Here is a 22268-nt window from a genome sequence, read left to right on the forward strand (position 1 = left end):
GCGTGGGGATGCTCAGGCTTACATTGCTGTGTAGACATAGCCTTACTGTCATACATTCAGCATGCCCAATTTATATGCCAGGTATAGGTATGGGTTTTTGGGTCTATTAAAAAAAACTAATATTTGCATTGTTAATGCTGTATATGAATCATGTAGATAACAGTCTACTGTAAATGGAAGCTGGATCTCTCTTAAAATACAGAGGTCCAAGTTCCGCACACATACATACTGTATTTGAAGGTAGAAACTGGTCCAAAACAAAGTGATATGGTGAATGCATGGGTTATGCAATGTTATACACTTCACTCAGTTTTGACTATAATCCTTTTCTAGGTATTAAAATAAAGTAATAAATTAATCCTAATGGTTCTCAGTTTACAATTTCAGAATCCCCAGAAATATCATAAAAAGAAATTATAATCAATAGAAGATGGACCACCTGGTGATCTAGTGACAGTGCAATACACAATAATGCAGGGATATGAGCATGATCCTGAGTTGCAGCCTGAGCTCTTGGACTAGCAGAGGCCACACACACACACCCCTCTCGAAAAAGGTGTGTGGGATAGGGGATAAGAAAGAACTGCCACCTTCATTATGCATCCATGCTGGAAGAAAAACAGAAGGCAATGGATGTTGTTTCATCAGGCTGCAACTTTATTCACTTAATATATCTGGCAGTACCCGGCACCGAATTGTATAGTCCAGGTCATGATTTCCTTAATTATTTCCATATAACCTCCAACCTTGTCCCAGCCATCCCATTGCTGGAACCCCTCTGCCCTCCCCTTATATGAAGTGAAAGTGGGGGGAGGAGGCTATAAAACGGTAGTTCTCAAACTTTTGTACTGGTGACCCCTTTCACATAGCAAGACTCTAAGTGCGACCTCCCCCCATATAAATTAAAAACACTTTTTAAATATATTTAACACTATTATAAATGTTTGAGGCAAAGCGGGGTTTGGGGTGGAGGCTGACATCTTGTGATCCTCCATGTAATAACCTCATGACCCCCTGAGGGGTCCCAACCCCCAGTTTGAGAACCCCTGCTGTAAAAGAGGGGGAGTTGGCTCCTCACTGTTCCAGACGTAGGAGCCCCAAGCACCCTTCCTTGGCTTCCTTAAAGGGGCTAGGAAAAGGAGGAGGGTCAGTTCCCCACTGTGGAAGACATAGGATTCCCCAAACCCCCTTTACAGGATGCTTTCCTGCCAATCTTTTTCCACCACTTTATTTGATAACGGTATCTGTTCCATAACAAGTACCTGCACAGCACAGCTGTAATTAGTTTTACGTACTAAGTTGTGACATTATAACCTAACCCTGCAGCTTCACCCAACTGGGTACCAGACCAGTTGTGGGAAGGCAACCCCTCCACCACCTCACTTTAGCCAATCTAATGGAGAGGGAAAAAATTCCTTCCCGGTCCCCCAAGGAAAAGGGCAACTTCTGTAATGCCCACAGCAAGTCAAGAGGTTTGCCGAGTTCATGGGTGGGTGGCTGTCAGCCATGGCTGTATAGGGAATAGATATCCCTCTCCCCACTGCCGCTCTTCCTATCAGCAGAAAGGGCAGTGTAGCGACCTTCTCCAAACCTGGCCCTGCTCCCTGCCCTTTTCCTGTCCATCCCAGTAACCTTCCCCCCTCCACCTCACCCGTTATAAGAGATCCCTTAAAGGTGCAATGTCCCTTTTTTCCCCAAAAGGGAACAGGAGTACTTGTGGCACCTTAGAAACTAACAAATTTCCCACAGTTAGCCAGCTCCACATGGACAGTTGCGATGAGCACAGTCTCTTAAAGCTAGGCTTTGACAAGTTCTAGAGGAAGTTATATCCAGCACTTTTTGCAAGGCAAGACTCTCAGGCACTTTTGAGACTGTCATCCTTTGATACTTAGTGATAGACATCTTAGAAAGGCTGTGGGGGATGAATAGATTAAAAAGAAAGAAGTTAAATGGGGAAGAACATGAAAAGAGCTCCTGGAAAACAGAAATGGAACAGAAGCATTTCTCTGATTTCTCCTAGGAAATGAGATAAAAGTTCCCAAAAGTTAAAGCATGTTTTCAAGTATTACTGTACTCTTGAGTTGACATTCTTGTAGTGGGGGGCTTGAATAAGTTATAATCAGATGAAAGTCAGTTTTCTCCAATCTGATATTAGTGGATCTGTCACGGCACTCATATTAGATCAAGAATTTAACTACATTACATTTGTTTTATTGCATTTTACATGCATTTTATACATTGATTTGTGTTATTTATATGCATAAGTAATCATTCTCATATCTCATCAGTTATATTATTTGCTGTTATGTTGAAATACAGCAGCATGCAAATGCACAGGTTAGTGTGTAAAGTTATTATTTTATATGTAGAAAAACTTACACTTAATTGTAAAGAGAACATGATCTGTAAGTGACATATACATACAGTTTAATTTTGGTTTTATGCAGACATTGCATAGTTCATTATTAGTTTCTAATGAAAGACTGGATGTGTGGTGTCAGATACCTTGAAACAGATCAAGTGACAGTGGCAAACAGGAAGATCTGAAGAAGAGGCATAACCTTCAGGGTTGAAAGGTCAGCAAGTACAGCCTGGGAAAAAGAATAAAAAGGATTTGCTAAACTTGAAAATTGAATCAAATTTCTCTGAAGCAATACCTAAGAAATCAGAAAAAGTTGCGGCAAACTTGACTGCAGAATATGATATTGACAGTAATTACCTTCTAAACTTTGCTATTTCATATCAGTCTGTAAAGATTCCTTTTTCCCCAGATTTTTCAATCTAAAATTTCAATGTGCCCAAAAAAAAAAAAAAAAAGTGCACCAATATGTATAGAAAGCAAGTAAAGTCACTTTATTTTACCCTTTAGGCTTACTTCAAATATAAACACATGACACCATTCACAAGAGGTTTAACATTTCAACTTGCTTCTAAAAATAATTGTATATTATGAATCTTTATCCTGCGTCTTGGGTAGCACTTGTAAGATAAGTCTGTGACTTTAATGATGACTGAAAGTGAGTGATCATCTGATGGAAATATATATTTTTTAAAAATATAACTAGTTATCACCAACATTCCATAATATATAATGAAATTTTATCAGCTTTTTTTGGGGGGGGGAATTAACAAAAATACTAATTAGTAACAATAACCACCTTCACTCTGGCCAGTTTTCACATACATAACATGACGACATTTGTGAAAATGAAATTTCAAATTCATTTATTTGATAAAAGCAACCTTTTAAAATTTATGTAATATCAAAAGGCACAGAAGCAATTATCTTTATAATTATTAATAAAAATGACTGTACAAACCTCCCCAATTTTTAAGTATAATATTCTTTAATCGTATTAGTACAGTAGTATAAATTTAGACCATATATTAAAATAGTGAAAAAAACTCATCTCAGATACACAAAGAATTCAGTGAGACTGTGTTGTTTATAACAAATATAACATTTTATATGCTTTTGTAACGTGCCAAAAAAGGAATTTCATGCACTATATTCTTGTAACTTCCTCTGAGTTTTTACCTAAAGTAAGAATTTAAGCAGAGAACTTTGTATTGCATGCCATGTATATCTAAAGCTTAAATTGCTCTGACTGGCAATGCATAAAGAACTATTTCAATCTACTCTAATTGAAACTTATCCTTACTTCAGCTGCAGCCAGTGATGTCACCTCCATCAAGTTCACTGCTCGGAAAGCAAACACAGCAGCTGCCAGGACTGAAAAAGAATGCACAATATTTAAACTGCTGACCTATTAATTAATTGTAAGAATTAATCTTGATCTAAAATTATTAGCACTCTCTCTCTTTTTATCAATCATTCTGGTTTTGAAGGATAGTAAGTAGTGGATTTCAGTGCTTTAGTTCTTGCCAGGTGGCTACTCTTTCATAAAAATGAATAAGTATGTTACTGTGCTTTTTGGAAAAAGTTGAGTAATAATGTGTTTAACCTGACTGGGTTTTAACTGTGTGAAAGACATGATTAAAAATAACATTTTAAATTGGTTCTTTTCTAGGCAGAGGATAAACATTTATTTAAAGAGCAAAATTTCAATGCATAATGTGAACAGAGGGCTCATTTATTAATTTATGTTGCTTTTGGACTTTAAAATTAGTTTCTCTCATAAAGGGAGATATCCTTTCTCTGCATACGTCATACAGATGCAAATCTAACTGAAAGACTAATCTTCTATTCTTAGGGCAAGAGCTTTTCGTTTTATTGAGCTTCTGTATCAGACTAGCTTCTTGCCTCACACTGTGCCTCTGTAATAATCAGATGTGTGATATTTTCAATTAAAAAAGCAAGCTTCTAATTCCACTTTAAATTACTTGTGAAATGTTTTGCATGCTTGTTGTCAATATAATAAAATTTACAAAATTTATAATTAATTAATTTAATTAATGATGTTACTAAAAAAAGTAAATAAAGAGCAGGGGTATACAGTAGTAGAAAACAAGGAGGATTTTCAGGACTCCTACTGATAGTAAAGGAGTCATCTTTCCCTGGGTGGGGGGCAGGGAGAACTACATCTTTCGTATAGCAGTGACAAACTAATGTAAACTAGACTAATGCACTACACTATCTTTGGGGCAGGGAACATACAGGCCTTCTTTTATGTTCACAAAGCAGCTAGCACTTTATCAATGCTATCAAAGGAAAATACTACTACTACTAATAATGGAGAAGTAGTCACAATAAAACCAGTTTAACTCACTGACAATTCCTGTAAGAACTGGGAAATCTGTGAATTACCACTTTACCTATTTAATATATATTGACTTTCAGCAAATCTGTTTTCAGCAGTCATAAAAAGAATTGAATTTTCCTCTCTTGGTAACATCAATGTTAATTTGTCATGTATTATCTTTAAAATTATCCACAAATAAAATTTTCATTACCAGCGAGAATTTCTAGAGAATTGTATCCTAGGATTCTGTCCCACAAAAGCAGAAGTTGGTCTGTAGCTAAGTAACCAGAGAATGCTCGTACCATCCATTTAAATGATATTCGTAGTCTGTAAACAATTGGAAAACAAGAAAGTATTATATTTCTCTCACAAATTACAGATATACCATTTCAAAAAGAATTACATGACCTGCAAGTCTTTGTTTATTATTATTTATTATTATGATTATTAATATTTATGCGGCAGTTGTGTCCTGAAACCGTAATCAAGACTGGTAGAGAAATGTTCAGTATCTTCTACGACTGGGCTGCAAATCAATTCTATTAATATAAAAATTTCCTAACCCACGAAACCAATTGACAGGGTTCTAAGTCAGCTCCACCCAAAGCCCTAAAACCAAAGACACCCCTCCTGGTGCAATTAAAGGAGGAACCAACTAGGGGGCATGCTCTTCTTGACCTGCTGCTCACAAACAGGGGAAAATTGGTAGGGGAAGTAGAAGTGGGAAGCAACCTGGGCAGCAGTGACCATGAAGATGGTCAAGTTCAGGATCCTGACAAAAGGAAGAAAGGAGAGCCACAGAATACGGACCCTGGACTTCAGAAAAGCAGACTTTGACTCCCTCAGGGAACTGATGGGCAGGATCAGGATCAGGGTGGCATAGCTCAGTGGTTTGAGCATTGGCCTGCTAAACCCAGGGCTGTGAGTTCAATCCTTGAGGGGGCCATTTAGGGATCTGGGCCAAAAATTGGGGATTGGTCCTGCTTTGAGCAGGGGGTTGGACTAGATGACCTTCTGAGGTCCCTTCCAACCCTGATACTCTATGATTCCCCTGGGAGGCTAATACGAGAGGAAAAGGAGCCCAGGAGGGCTGGCTGTATTTTAAAGAAGCCTTATTTAGGGCGCAGGAACAAACCATCCCAATGTGCAGAAAGAATAGCAAAATATGGCAGGCGACCAGCTTGGCTTAACAGTGAAATCCTTGCTGATCTTAAACACAAAAAAGAAGCTTACACGAAGTGGACAAATGACCAGGGAGGAATATAAAAATATTGCTCAGGCATACAGGAGAGAAATCAGGAAGGCCAAGGCACAACTGGAGTTGCAGCTAGCAAGGGATGTGAAAGGGAACAATGAAGGGTTTCTACAGGTATGTTAGCAACAAGAAGGTGGTCAGGGCTGCTGCACTGGTGAGCAGCCCTCAGTTGTTTTTTAAAAAAAAAACAAAAAGAACACAGGTTAAGGACTATTTAGAAAAGCTGGACATGCACAAGTCCATGGGGCCAGATGCAATGCACGCTGAGGGCGTTGGCTAATGTGATTGCAGAGCCATTGGCCATTATCTTTGAAAACTCGTTGAGATCGAGGGAGGTCCCGGACGATTGGAAAAAGGCAAATATAGTGCCCATCTTTTAAAAAGGGAAGAAGGCAAATCCAGGGAACTACAGACCGGTCAGCCTCACCTGAGTCCCCTGAAAAATCATGGAGCAGGTCCTCAAGGAATCTGTTTTGAAGTACTTGGAGGGGAGGAAGGTGATCAGAAACAGTCAACATGGATTCAGCAAGGGCAAGTCATGCATGACCAAAATAATTGCCTTCTACGATGAGATAACAGGCTCTGTGGATATGGGGAAAGCGGTGGACGTGATATTCCTTGACTTTAGCAAAGCTTTTGTAATGGTCTTCAACAGTATTCTTGCCAGCAAGTTAAAAAACTATTGATTGGATGAAAGGTGAATAGAAAGCTAGCTAGATTGTCGGACTCAACAGGTAGTGATCAATGGTTCGATGTCTAGTTTGCAGCCAGTATCAAGCAGAGTGCCCTGGGGTCGGTCCTGGGGCCGTTTTCGTTCAATATCTTCATTAATGATCAGGACTGCACCCTCGGCAAGTTCGCAGAGGACACTAAACTGGGGGAAGAGGTAGATATGCTGGAGGGTAGGGATAGGGTCCAGAGTGACTTAGACAAATTGGAGCATTGGACCAAAAGAAATCTGATGAGGTTCAAGAAGGACAAGTGCAGAGTCCTGCACTTAGAATGGAAGAATCCCATGCACTGCTACAGGCTGGGGACCGACTATGTAAGCGGCAGTTCTGCAGAAAAGGACCTGGGGATTACAATGGACAAGAAGCTGGATATGAGTCAACAGTGTGTCTTTGTTGCCAAGAAGGCTAATGGCATATTGGGTTGCATTAGTGGGAGCATTGCTAGCAGATCGAAGAAAGTTATTATTCCCCTCTATTTGGCACTGGTGAGGCCACATCTGGAGTACTGTATCCATTTTGGGGCCCGCCACTACAGAAAGAATGTGAACAAATTGGAGAGAGTCTAGCAGAGGGCAACAAAAATTATTAGGGTGCTGGAGCACATGACTTACGAGGAGAGGCTGAGGGAACTGGGCTTATTTAGTCTGCAGAAGAGAAGAGTGAGGGGGGATTTGATAGCAGCCTTCAACTACCTGAAGCGGGGTTCCAAAGAGGATGGATCTAGGCTGTTCTCAGATGACAGAGAAAGGAGATGGCAGATGGTGGCAGATGACAGAGCAAGGAGCAATGGTCTCAAGTTGCAGTGGGGGAGGTCTAGATTTGATATTAGGAAAAACTATTTTACGAGGAGGGTGGTGAAGCACTGGAAGGGTTACCTAGGGAGGTGGTGGAATCTCCATCCATAGAGGTTTTTAAGGCCCGGCTTGACAAAGCCCTGGATGGGATGATTTAGTTGGGGTTGGTCCTGCTTCGAGCAAGGGGCTGGACTAGATGAACTCCTGAGGTCTCTTCCAACTCTAATCTTCTATGATTCTAGACATTCCCTTCTTAAAAATCTGGGGAAAAGCTATTACTATTTATATTACAGTATCATCTACGGGAGAACCAGGTTGGGGCCCTCTGTACTGAGGCAGACTAAGTACGCTTGGACCGTCCCTGACAGGTGTTTGTTCTAGCCGTTCTAAAAACCCCCAATGATGGGGATTCTGCAACCCCCCTTGGAAGTCTCTTTTAGAGCTTAACTACCCTTACAGAAGTTTTTCATAATATCTAACCTAAATCTCCCTTGCTGCAGATTAAGCCCATTTACTTCTTGTCCTACCTGATCACTGTCTTCTTTATAACAGCCCTTAACATATTTAAAGACTTAACTGGTCCCTGCCAGTCTTCTTTTCTCAAGAGTAAACACGACTTTTTGAAAAAACCTTTCATCATAGGTCAGGTTTTTCTAAAACATTTAATATTTTTAATTGCTCTCCTCTGTACTCGCTCCAATTTGTCCAGATCTTTCTTAAAGAGTGGCACCCAGGATTGGACACAGTCCTCCAGCTACAGGCCTCACCGGTGCCGAGTAGAACGGGACAATTACCTCCCACTTCTTACGTATCACACGCCTCTTACTATATCCCAGAGTGATATTAGCCTTTTTAGTCACACGACTCGTACTTAATTTGTGATCCACTGTAACCTTAGATCCTTTTCAGCAGTACTACTACCTACCCAGTTATTCCCCATTTTGTAGTTGTGCATTTGATTTTTTCTTCCTAAGTGTACTATTAACCCTAACCCTATTTTGTATTTGTCTTTACTGAATTCCATCTTGTTGATTTCAGACCAATTCTCCAATATGTCAAGATCATTTTGAATTTGAATCCTGTTTTCCAATGTGCTAGCAACCCCTCCCAATTTGGTGTCATCTGCAAATTTTATAAGCATACTCTCCACTCATTAATGAAAATATTGAATAGTATTGGACCTAGGACAGCCCCCTGCATGGCCCCCCCCCGGATGCGTCTTCCCAGTTTGACATCAAGCCACTGATAACTAATCTTGGAGTACGGTCTTCCAACCAGTTGTGCATCCATCTTCTAATAATTTCATCTAGACCACACTTCCCTAGTTTATGAGAATGCTGTGTGGGACTGTGAAAAACATTGCCAATATGGAGATACATCACGTCTACAACTTCCCCTCTATTCACTAGGCTGTCAAAGAAGGAAATTAGGTTGGTTTTCCATGATTTGTTCTTGACAAATTCATAATGGCTATTTCTTATAAGTCTATTATCCTCTAGTTGCTTACAAATTGATTGATTAATAATTTGTTCCAGGCTGGGAACAAACTATAAGGTATTGAAGTTCGACTGACTGATCTACAATTTCCTGGAGTCCTCTTTCTTTCCCCTTTTAAAGACAAGTACTGTGTTTGCCCTTCTCCAGTCCTCTGGGACTTCTTCATCCATCCTCTACAAGTTCTCAAAGGTAATTGCTAACAGTTCTGAGATTGCTCAGCTAGCTCCTTTACATGAAGTTCAGCAGGCCCCGCCAACTTGAATACATCTAATTTATATAAATACTCTTTAATCTGTTTTTTCCCTATTTTGGTTTGTGTTCCTTCCCCCTTGTTGTTCATATTTATTATATTGACTATCTGGTCATCATTAACCTTTTTAGTGAAGGCTGAAGCAAAACTCCTCAATCTTCTTGATGTTGTCTGGTATTAGCTCTCCTTCCATGCTAAATAGAGAACCTACATTTTCCTTCATCCTACATTTTCCTTTTGCTCCTGATGTATTTATAGAACCTCTTCTTATTTCCTTTTATGGTCCTTGTTAAGTGTTACTCATTTTGTGACTTAGCCTTTCTGATTTTGTCCCTATATGCGTGTGCTATTCTTTTGTAGTCAACCTTAGCAATTAGTCCATATTTCCATTTTTTTTGCATAACTCCTTTTTTGATTTTCAGGTCATAAAAGTGCTCCTTGATGGAGCCATATAGGCCTCTGATTATTCTTCCCATCTTTCCTTTGCATTAGGATAGTTCACTGTTGTTCTTTTAATATTCTCTCTATCACACTGTAATCCAACCATCGGTTCCCCAAGAAATGAACTGAGATAGTCCTAGCAGATCTGGCATGAATTATTGAGATCTGTTTGGAAATCAGATCCTTATTTCAGTGAGTTGGTTCCTAAGAGTTAATTTTTCAGTAATTCAGTCAAAAATGTAATATAAAGGAAAGCAGAAGTCTGTTTAATATCCAATCTTAATTGTAGAATCTGGCCTCTGGCTAAAACCACACATTGAGAATTTGGCATTTATATACAAGGCAGAAAAGCTCTTAAGGATTTTCCTGATATACTATCGAGCCTGTAGGCCAGGGAAATTCTTGTGAAGTTCCTTTTGGCTGCGATACTGGAATTCCTATGAGTTTTTATTCTCAGGGGTTTTATTGTTTGGGCATACCTTAGACAAACCACTGTTTGTTTAAGGTATGCCAAAACAAACCAAATATGCTCACCCTTCAATTGCCAAAGAGGGAAGTACAGTGCTTCATGTTGGAATTTTAAAAGATGCAAGCCCATTTTATGACCTGTAGGGGACGACTTTCAGAAGCACACATGGAAGTTAGGCAACCCATTCCAATTGACTTTCAATGTATGTTGGACACTTAACTGACCTTTGGGCTGCTAAAAATCTCCCATAAGTTACAATATCACAGAACATCATTTCTAGAACAATGTGAGTTACAGTTATTGTCATAAATAAGTGGTGAAACAGGGAACAAGTACTTACGGTTGCGCCCCAATTTCTCGAAGATGATAGAAGAGCTGAGGGAGATGGGTTTGAAGGAGGGTCTCAAACAGCAAACATAGTGACACGATGCCCTAGCAAAACAACACCACCACACCCTGAAAACATATTCACTACTACTCATATATTCAAATTAAACATTAATATAGTTTTAATTTAAGCATTAAGACAAACAATTAATACATCAGTGTGTTAGGATATAGATATTCAGGCCTGTCTGTAAAGGCCTATACTCTAATTTAGGTGTATTCTTATCACTTAGCTAGTTATAGAGGTATAGAAGAGAGAATCAAAATCACTGTCCGACTGTATAAGGCCTTTGGCTAAGCAGCAGAGGCAGCCATAAGCTGGGAAGCGAACAGTCACATCCTCACATTCCAAACTACTCACATTGAAATAAGGTGCTATTGGGCTGTTAGGAATACAGTCCTGTCCTGATAATGCCTATCGCCCCCAGAGAAAGGGAAGTGCCTAGAAAATGTAAAAGGAAACTTAGTTTGATAGCATCGTGTCTGGCAAGAACTCCCTTAATATCAATAGCTGGGATGTGAAATCCTCACTTCTGTATTGTTTTGTCATTATAGTTCCCACTTTGCTATTGTTTATTTGCTATTCTCTCTGTCTGGTTCTGTGATTGTTTCTGTCTGCTGTATAATTAATTTTTCTGGATGTAAACTAATTAAGGTGGTGGGATATAATTGGTTAAATAATCATGTTACAATATGTTAGGATTGGTTGGTTAAATTTCAGTAAAATGATTGGTTAAGGTATAGCTAAGCAGAACTCAAGTTTTACTATATAGTCTGCACTCAATCAGGAAGTGTGTGTGTGGGGGGGGGGGGGGGCGAATGGGAACAGGGAATGGGGGTGGGGAATTGGAATCATGTTTTGCTAAGGTGGGGAATGGGAACAGGGACACAGGTAAGGCTCTGTGGTGCCAGAGCTGGGAAGGGGGACACTAAGGAAGGAAACTAGAATCATGCTTGCTGGAAGTTCACCCCAATAAACATCGAATTGTTTGCACCTTTGGACTTCGGGTATTGTTGCTCTCTGTTCATGCAAGAAGGACCAGGGAAGTAAGTGGGTGAAGGAATAAGCCCCCAACACCTCCTCCATTTCCTTTTTAATCTCATCCCAGGTTGACCCCTGCACCTGGAATGGGCTCTGGCTCTTCCTTATCCATTTATCCACAAAATCCTTTACCCTGGCTTGCCAGAACCCGCAACTACCATAACGAGAGTTCGCGATACTCACTCCAAGCAGCTGCGCGGACTGTTGGGGAGGGGGACTTACAGGCTGCCACTCACCTATCTGATGGGATGCATTCGAGTCACGGCACCAAGATGTTAGGGGCTTATTCCTTCACCCACTTACTTCCCTGGTCCTTCTTGCATGAACAGAGAGCAACAATACCCGAAGTCCAAAGGTGCGAACAATTCGATGTTTATTGGGGTGAACTTCCAGCAAGCATGATTCCAGTTTCCTTCCTTAGTATCCTCCTTCCCAGCTCTGACACCACAGAGCCTTACACCTGTGTCCCTGTTCCCATTCCCCACCTTAGCAAAACATGATTCCAATTCCCCACCCCCATTCCCTGTTCCCATTCGCCCCCCACACACACACACACTTCCTGATTGAGTGCAGACTATATAGTAAAACTTGAGTTCTGCTTAGCTATACCTGAACCAATCATTTTACTGAAAATTTAACTAACCAATCCTAACATATTGTAACATGATTATTTAACCAATTATATCCCACCACCTTAATTAGTTTACATCCAGAAAAATTAATTATACAGCAGACAGAAACAATCACAGAACCAGACAGAGAGAATAGCAAATAAACAATAGCAAAGTGGGAACTATAATGACAAAACAATACAGAAGTGAGGATTTCACATCCCAGCTATTGATATTAAGGGAGTTCTTACCAGACAGGATGCTATCAAACTAAGTTTCCTTTTACATTTTCTAGGCACTTCCCTTTCTCTGGAGACGATAGGCATTATCAGGACAGGATTGTATTCCTAACAGCCCAATAGCACCTTATTTCAATGTGACTAGTTTGGAATGTGAGGATGTGACTGTTCGCTTCCCAGCTTATGGCTGCCTCTCTGCTTAGCCAAGGCCTTATACAGTCAGACAGTGATTTTGATTCTCTCTTTTATACCTCTATAACTAGGTAAGTGATAAGAATACACCTAAATTAGAGTATAGGCCTTTACAGACAGGCCTGAATATCTATATCCTAACACAGTGATACACAACTAGAGTAACATGAGCAAACCAGATCCCTTCAACTTCTAAGGCCTTGATCCTACAAGCACTTCCACACCTGAATAACTTTATATATAATGAGTAGTCGCATTCAACTCCAAGTCACTCATATGTAGTATCTCTAGGGTTAAGGTCTAAAGGCCAGATTTTTATAAGTATATAGGCACCAAAAGATACAGATAGGTGCCTAAGTAGGATTTTCAAAAGCATTTAAATGACTAAGACCCATTGATTTCAATAGTAGTTAGGTGACTAGGTACTTTTGAAAATCCCACCTCGGCACTGGCACTTATCTGTATTTTAGATGCCTAAATATCTTTTAAAAATCTGTCTCTAAGTCTATTAAAGACCCAGTAGTACACAATCTGTGTGGTCTTAGTTTTATTCTGATAAAATAGACTCCAGTTACACTACACCTGGACACAGACAAAAGCAGGGCTTTTTGAATTATAATTAGAAAAAATGACAAATCAAATTATTACAAGGACAAGTTAAGTGGTCTAAACTGTGGAAAAACAAATTTTCCCCATTTTAAAAATTCCTTTAAAAAATCATGATGGAAACTAGCATACATTCCCATACACTGGGATGCCATGCTGCTAATATACCAAAGCATAGGCCCAATCCTGTAAATGTTTATTACCAGACAGAATATCTACCACTGTGAGGTTTATTTATTTGACTATCAATGTGACTATTCACAGTACTAAGTGGTATTCCCAGGAGTACGCATTTGCAGGATCAGCTGTAAGTCACTTTTTAACAAAATAGTCCACCATCTTTATCACAATGGATTCTTAGTGACCCTCATATTTTAATTTTATTGGACATTCTTCTGTGCTGTTCACATAATTCATAATACATCATTACATAATTGGAAATATGATTGCTCTCTTCATTTATAAAACCCCTTAATGGAAAAAACACTTGTCAGTTTAAAACATTTTCTATAGCTTATGTAGGGCAAGAAGAACTTGTGATCAGGGGAATTTTAAAATTCGTATGCTTAGCTAAATGAATGCCATTTTCTTTTAAATAAAAGTATTTTATACTTTATAAGATTTTATACAAAATAGAAAAGAAGAATGTTATACTTTAATAGTTAATATTGTAAACAGCATAAACAAAAAATAAGGCAACCAAAACTTTATACAAATGCAAGTCAATTTTTTAAATAACTTTGCATGCACAAACACTTGCACATGCAAGTCACAGAATTCACACAAATTCCATCACCAGCATATGATAGTGCTTAAAAAAGTGTATTCAAGTATGTTGATACACAAAGATGCATGAGTAAGAAGAGGCTAAGTTGAGACCCCTTTGAAAATGACTAGTAATGACTAAACCTATGAACTATAGTGCTCAAGTCTCATAAGAGTCTTCGTAATAGAGGTATCCAATGTAATTCTACTACAGAGTAACTCAAAGAACACTGAAGTCCATTGTCTACTACCTCTATATCACACACAACTAACTGGTATCATTCAGGAAGGCACTTAAACACATGTGTAAGTGCTGTTCTGAATTTGACTACCCCCAAAGCCTGACAGCATGACCACTGTATTATTAAATATGCCTTTGCCAGAGAATTTTACTATTATTGAGGTATAAATTATAGGATTTCAAATAAAGTTATATAATGTTACTTCAGATGTGCATGACATTTTCATCATAGTTAAAGGGACATAACTCAGCTGTGTACACTTAAGAAAATAAAATAATATCATGCTACTAAGCATTATTGTTCCATAACAAATAGAAATATAGACTGATTGGGTCTTATTTCCTAATGAACTTACAGAAGGATGAGAAGATATGGAATGGAGTCTGAAGAAAAAACGCACATACATCTCACGGAATATCTGATACAATTTGGAAGGTTCATGGTACAGAAAACAAAGTGGAGCAACTGAAATGATAAAAGAATTTAATTGACTCAATGCTGTAAACTGTTAAAATAGTTCAATGAGCAAGTGCATGTAGAAGGAGGAAAAACAAGCCAATAATCCCTTTAGAATAATAAATTTATAAATTAGTTCTGATTTATTTAGAAAGGTATATTTATTTTTAATATTAGATCCTATTATTAAAAAAAACGACAAGCAAAGGTGAATATTGTAGTCCATGTTACAACCCTATAGATTTCAAGAGGCAGAACTAACTGGATCCTGCCTATTCCATAGACCTGGCCCTGCATGATCATCAAAAATATGTTTTGAGGACGGATCATCCAGTGGTTCTGATGCTAGATTGAGACTCAGGAGACCTGGGTTCAATTTCGTACTCCACTACAGACTTCCTGTGTACGCTGGGAAAGTTACTTTGTCTCTCTCGGACTAAGTTCCCCAACTGTAAAAGGGGACTAATAGCACTTCACTACCTCACAGGGGTGCTGTAAGGGTAAATATATGAAAGACAATGAGGTACTCAGAAACTACAGTAATGAAGACCATATAAGTACGATCAGTCAAAGGATATATGGACACTTGCATACTCATTCTAAGATCTGGATGAACATTTACATTAACTGGGCAACCATTTATGAAGTCCTTTAAATACTAACTGATCCAAAAAATTGCTATCTTATTAAACTAAGCTAGGTGGATTTCTAAAGGGTTGTTTCAACTCTAAACATTAAGTCATTTTAAGAGACAGTTTTTAAAACAAACCTCCAGTCAGGCTGAGAAAGTGAAGGACTCCTGGCTGTGACTTCAACATTATCAACTGTGAGAAGGTTAGGAGGAGTTTGTAACCAAGCAGTTCAGTACTTAGGAGACACAAAAAGAAAAGGAGTACTTGTGGCACCTTAGAGACTAACAAATTTATTTGAGCATAAGTTTTCGTGAGCTTCAGCTCACTTCATCGGATGCTGTAGCACACGAAAGCTTATGCTCAAATAAATTTATTAGTCTCTAAGGTGCCACAAGTACTCCTTTTCTTTTTGCGAACACAGACTAACACAGCTGCTACTCTGAAACCTGTCATTAGAAGACACAGATTCTCTATGCCAACCAGGATTCAAATAGGATTCCATACTCAAGTGACACTCCATCTTTTGTAGCTCAAACAGTGGAGATAATAATGATTAAATCTGTATTGTTTATGGTAGGAAATGCAAGTTACTAAATAGGAGTAGTACCTCTTGAGGTTCTCTCCCATTGTGACTTCCCAGGCCACTTATGCTCTTCACAAAAGAAAAGCTGTTGAAACTTATCAGAAAAAGCAGAAACTTAACTAAACAAAAACATTCCATCATCATCTGAGAAGGAACCAGTTTTAATTCGTACATTTGCACCAGCTGCCTTGTCCATTCTGAGTGCGAAAGGATTTTTCACAAAATACAGAATTCAATTGTTTCTGGAATTCTTGTTGGCATAATGACATGTTAATTTAATCCAAACTCTTTTTTAAAAATCAGGATTTCCAGAGAAGACATACTAATGCAGTAAAGGGAGAGAGCCCAAACCATCCAGTATTAACAAGCTGCTAATATTTTGTGAATTATTCATTGTATTCACAAGAGACATTTTTGTAATTTCCCTTTTAGCAGTAAGTCATGAACATTCCATTATATGATGCCACTCACTACCTGTCCTAGCCATGTGTTTATGCCAGTGGGCCTTTTACATACAATTCACTTTTATAAGAAACCACTCTTCACACATTTCTTGCCTACTCACAGCACAAAGATAACACAGCCTGGCAAGCCACCCTCTCTCCCCATTTGTGTGCACTGAAATTCAATTACCATGAATGAAGCTAGCTTCTGACCTAGAGATCATGTGCTCCAATAATAGTTCTCTGTTACAACAAGAGCAAATGAGATCGGTCTGGACATTTTTCTAATTAGGCATACACACCTTGGATACACAAACAAGTGGAATACATAAATGTTTAAAATGCATAAAAGAATAGTTTACAGTTTACCAAAAATATGTGGATGTGTGATATAAACTGTGGTTTATTTACAAAAACTATGTAGAATTATTACTTAAACAGTAATTTGAAAGTCATACTTACCATACATTGAAAAGCCATGAAAAGGAATTACACCTACAAAATAAGGAAGATTCTTTTATCCTTTTATATTTGTTTATTTATCCATACAAGTATTCATATTTATTGCTTTTTCAAATTCCTAAACTGAGCCTTGTGCTTCACAGGAACAACTAAAGACATATTCCATATCCTGAAGAGCTTAGAGAGTCTTAGACCCTGATCTTGCAAACACACACATGCTTAATTTAAACAGGGGGTATTCCCAATTATTTCAGTGGAACTACTCACATGGTTAAAATTAAGCATGTCCTTACATGCCTGTAAGATCGGATTAAGGACCTGATTTAGCAAAGAATGTAAGCACATGTTTAAACTTGAAGCATGTGCTTACCTGCTTTCATGAAATCAAGGCCCAGCTTCAGACAAGACACAACCAGCAAGGGCCATACACTGACAAGAACGATGGAACAGGGAAAGAAAGAAAGTTACAATAATGAGTTCATGCAGTACCCAGTAAAGATATGTAGTCATCTTGGCAGTTGTGTTGTCTATTTTCCTCTCTTTTCCAAATCATCTCATTTCCCATAGGTGACATGGCTGAAATGAGTGTTCAGAGGGGATTTGAATGAGGAGAGGGAAAGTGTTTGGCAAATGGGTTTAAGGAGGATGCTTCATTCTTAGTGGGCTGCATAAAAGAATACATGGAAACAGAGGTCGGAGAAGGGGCCAGAGGATGTGCCAAGACTGGCAATGTTACTGGAATGGAGAAGACGCAAAAGGAGACAAGGTTAGAGATACAGACACAAGATCAGTGACGTAGGACCTTGAAAGCATGGACAAAGAGCATGAATTTGATATAAAGGGCAATGAAAAGCCAGCAGCAGGAGTCAAAAGGGAGGGGGTTGATATGGACAAAATGACCAGTGAGAAAAGAAGATTATAACAGCAGCAGTAAGGGTAACGTTAATAGCATTAATATGATAAATATATTCATCCCTTTGTGCCTAAAAATCAAGACCAAATGATCAAAAGTGAGAGCCTAAAATTGGCATCTCAGTGGCATGCTTTCTAGAGGTGCTGAGCAACTAGGGATTAGCTGAATTAAGTGGTGTTCCAGTCAGGTCCCCTAAGCAAGAATCGAGAAGAGTGAAGTATGAGCTACTGTCCTTATCCTATGCTATCAGGCTATTCTCCTACACAGAGAATCCTAAAGTAGCTAATAAAGCTAGATTTAACATGGCTTTGCAGTAGATCCAGTGTGAGGATCTAGCCCAATGAGTTTAATCTCATTATACAACTGGCTGAGGTTCACTCTTATTCTGCTTATTTGTTAAGTTTAGCTTATTTTTGCATTGCTAAAAGTAGTAATTTTCCCAGCTTCCACTAGAGGAGGCAATAGTATAACTCTTACCATTTGGTGGATAAAAAACAGCATATTCTTCCACGCCAAGTTTTCCTGTGAATGAGCAGACATGGGTTTAAACACACTCAAATGGTAAAAAGTCTCTTTAGAAATGTGAACTTTATTTACTTTTCAGTAATATCATTTAAAAAGTTAATTATTAATTTTGTATCATTTTATATTGATAACTAGCATGCAAATCATTTCACGAGTCATATAATAAAGAAGATATAGTGTTCCTCAAATGTAAAACATAGATGTGACACAACAAAGGAGATTGGCAAACCGTAGAGAGGAGATGAGGGAGAAGGAAGAGTTCAATAATAGCATCACATGGAGACTGTGTGTGTTTGTGCACATACATACATTCTGGAGATGGTTACGTTTTGTGTTTCGTTAAATAAAAATGAATAAAGAGTAACTGACTCATTCGCTGTAAGCCTTGCAGACAAAAGTGAGTTTTCAGAAGGGATTTAAATGAAAAGGAGAGTGCCTTGGCAGACCAGAACAGGGAGAATGTTCTATGCATAGGAACAGCACTTAGAAAGGTGCAGAAATGTTAGTGAGAGGAAAAGGAAATTGTTGCATTAAGGCTAAATCACTGAAGGAGTGGAGGGGTATCATAACTGAACTACTTTTCCTATTTTTCTTTCATATCTTAAAATCCCTATTGCTCCAACAAGCCCTTTTTTTCAAATCTAATATCAGTGCCAACAATAAAAAATGAACACACAATTTCTTCTATTCCTATGCAAAAGGAGCATGTGCTAATACTATACAAAACTATTTTTTAGACCCACAATAAAATGTTGACAGTCAATTTTGAGGCATAATTCAGTGCTTTTCTTAAACACAACTGCACCTATTTTAAAAGATGTTTTTTAATTTCTTTTCTGTAGTTTTAAGATAACAGAGAACATTCAACTAGAACAGCAATATAAGTGTTTACTAGTTATTTAAATTCATGGTTTAAAAACCTTAAATAAATGATTATTTGCTATGATAAGAAAAAGGATCTCTTTGAATATTATGTGTTTTCATCTCTTGTTCTTTGCATTTGGCAAATGTTATAAAATAGAATCCTCCACAGTGAGAGAGATATTGCCAAACCCAGCAGGAAACGAAGAAAATCTGCGTTACATTATACAGTTTCCTGTACAGTAGAACCTCAGAATTATGAACACCTTGGGAAAGGAGGTTGTTCATAATTCTGAAACGTCTGTAACTCTGAACAAAAGGTTATGGCTGTTCTTTCAAAAGTTTAAAACTGAACATTGACTTAATACAGCTTTGAAACTTTACTATGCAGAAGAAAAATGCTGCTTTTAACCATCTTAATTAAAATGAAACAAGCACAGAAACAGTTTCCTTACTTTGTCCAAAAAAAAAAAAAATTAAAAAAAAACTTTCCCTTTATTTTTTTTTAGTAGTTTACATTTAACACAGTGGATGTACTGTATTTGCCGTTCTTTTTTTTTTTTTTTTGGTGGTCTCTGCTGCTGCCTGATTGCGTAGTTTCAGTTCCAAACGAGGTGTGTGGTTGACCTGTCAGTTTTTAACTCTGGTGTTCGTAATTCTGAGGTTCTACTGTAGTACGGAACCAATTGAACTGGATCAAAAACGTCCCTATTTAGTTGTGACCAACTGTATACACACACACACGCACGCACACACACACACACGAACCCTGTGGGAAGAGAAAGTTTGTCTTCTTAATGGAGGACTTACTTAAAATTAATCTAATTTTTAGATTTAATATTATCATATAAAGAACTTTAACCACAAGTACATTAAAATATGGCTATTTGAATATACTGAGATTATATACACACACAAAATATACAATCATACACAACACATACATAGTGGTAACATACATGGGATAACTTTCAGGGACATATGAGAAGCTGCATTATCATGTACATTCTGTCCACTAATTCATTGGAACCAGAACTTGTTCTAAACCTTTAAGTAGGTTCAAACAAATGCGATTTTTTAAAATGACTGATAAGGAACTATCTCATCCTTTACCAAATTGTGGAATTTCCTCAATAAAATTACATTGAATGGAAATCCAAAATGGTCAACATTCAGTTTTGCTCCAATGGTAACTTTAATCTAGTATCTCATGAATGTACTAGCAATGAGAGTTTACGATTGGAAAGGGAAGACTCCCAGCTTTACAAGACTATATACACCACTTCCTCTGGGCCCTCCTGGCACTTGAAGCCCCAGAGTTATTGGACTAAAGTTTCTTAGGTTTATAAAATTTATTTGTTATATATTTCTGTCATTCCAAGGACCAAGCAGTTAAACTCAAGGGGTGAAATCGTGGCTCTATTGAAGTCAATGGGAGTTTTTCTTTTATAAAAGTAAGCAGCATATACAGAATACACAATAGTTTGACAGGGTAGGATTTTATTGGCACTCATTTAGAGTATCTAAAGTAACTCTCTCATGACTTCTCCATTCATGAGTAATATAGCTGATTATTCCAAACTTATTTCAATATAACTTTATATCATTTATTGTTTGAATACAATAAAAGCTTTTTTATCTGGCACGTTGGAGAAATGGGGGGGTGCCAGTAAGTGAAAAATTCCGGTTAACTAACAGGGAGGGAGTTTGGGTGCAGCACGGGGTGTGGGTCCACCCCACCCCAAGCGCTGGCTCTGAGCTCCCATTGGCCAGGAGGCAGCATGCAGAGCCGCCTAGCTGCAGCTCCGCCCAGGAGCAGCAGGAACAGGTCAGCGCTTGCGGGGAGCCACTTGAGGTGAGTGCCCCCCGGATCTGGCACCCCAAAACCCCACATGAACCCCAACCCCGAGCCCCCTCCCACACCCAAACTCCCTCCCAGAGCTCACACCCCGCATATTAGATGAAGAGCTGGACAAGAGACTGAGTGGGACAGAAAGTGCAGAGGGTAAGGGTAGGATATGAGGGACAAAGAGATTGGGACAAGGAGCCAAGGGTGGGGAAGTGACAGGTCAGAGATAGGTTGGAGGGAATGAGGCAAGAGCACACTCCTCTCCAGAGCCTGGAATGGAACCCAGATTCCTGAGTCCTCTGCGGTCAGCAAATATCTGTGAAAAGCCTGACAAAAATGTCGAATCCCCCTGTAGTACTTGTCCACACAGAGGATGACAACCTGCTACTGCAATCAGTTACTCCATGAGCTCAAGTGGCAGAGGTCTGTATAGTGGATCTCAAGGTTCCAACCCTGCTGATGACCCCTGAAGGTGTCAATATAATGACACGTGATGGAATTTGTTTTTTCAGTTTGCTTTTGTAAAAACCTAGGAAATTACACATAAAAAAAAGTTTCCTTACTTTGTCCAAAAAAAAAAAAAAATTAAAAAAAACTTTCCCTTTATTTTTTTTTTAGTAGTTTACGTTTAACACAGTGGATGTACTGTATTTGCCTTTCTTTTTTTTTTTTTGGTGGTCTCTGCTGCTGCCTGATTGCGTAGTTCCAGTTCTAAATGAGGTGTGTGGTATTAAATTTAACTTAAAATAATATTAAGGTCAAGCACTTCTAAATCAGGAAATACGAGAACAAAGATTGCCCGTGCATATGTGTATTCATTATTATATAGTCTTTAATTACATGATTGTATACTTTGTGCTTTTGTCTAATGCTGACCCTCACGCCTGGAAGAAATTCCCTGTAAACATCTTCAAAACTAACATTAGCTTCCTCCAAAACCCTCCATAAAACTCTCCTTTGTCAATAGGCCTACGTAAAACTGACAAAAGCTACACTGCTAGTATGCTGAGACTGCCGCCTATCATGCTGACCAATATGTTCTCACTATTTCTTTGTACTCACCCTTTGGTCTGCCTGTATCCAACTGTTGTCTGTCAGATTGTAAACTCACTGGGACAGAGACTGCCTTTTTGTTCTGTGTTTGTACAGCACCTAGCACAATGGTGTCATGGTCCATATCTGGTGTTTCTATGTGCTAATACCAGTAAATAAATAAATAAATAAAGTATAGTATTTTCCCTGCCTCAGCTGCCCCACCCTGTGCACTGAATAAGGCAGGAGTTCGGTGGAAAAAACAGTATATGATCATGAAAATTAAAG

At 38.5% G+C, this 22268-nt stretch overlaps 1 protein-coding gene across 4 annotated transcripts in view; it reads right to left on the reverse strand.

The window, feature by feature from the left end:
• The window catches only part of TBC1D19 (TBC1 domain family member 19), a 124969-nt gene that overhangs the window by 19422 nt on the left and 83279 nt on the right, over positions 1-22268 (reverse strand). For 2 of the 4 annotated variants that reach the window (XM_048848674.2, XM_048848672.2), the window contains 7 exons: positions 18191-18235; positions 16801-16833; positions 14580-14689; positions 10481-10572; positions 4915-5030; positions 3663-3733; positions 2190-2591 (listed from right to left, as the gene is read on the reverse strand). In XM_048848674.2, the coding sequence (XP_048704631.1) occupies positions 2517-2591; positions 3663-3733; positions 4915-5030; positions 10481-10572; positions 14580-14689; positions 16801-16833; positions 18191-18235 (542 nt within the window). In that variant the 3' untranslated portion in view covers positions 2190-2516. Of the gene's footprint in view, positions 1-2189; positions 2592-3662; positions 3734-4914; positions 5031-10480; positions 10573-14579; positions 14690-16800; positions 16834-18190; positions 18236-22268 lie in introns of those variants that run through there. The other 2 variants (XM_048848673.2, XR_012668194.1) reach the window with 2 other exon arrangements.

This window comes from Caretta caretta, chromosome 4 (genome assembly GCF_965140235.1).
Source record: "Caretta caretta isolate rCarCar2 chromosome 4, rCarCar1.hap1, whole genome shotgun sequence".
Taxonomy (NCBI): Eukaryota; Metazoa; Chordata; order Testudines; family Cheloniidae; genus Caretta; species Caretta caretta.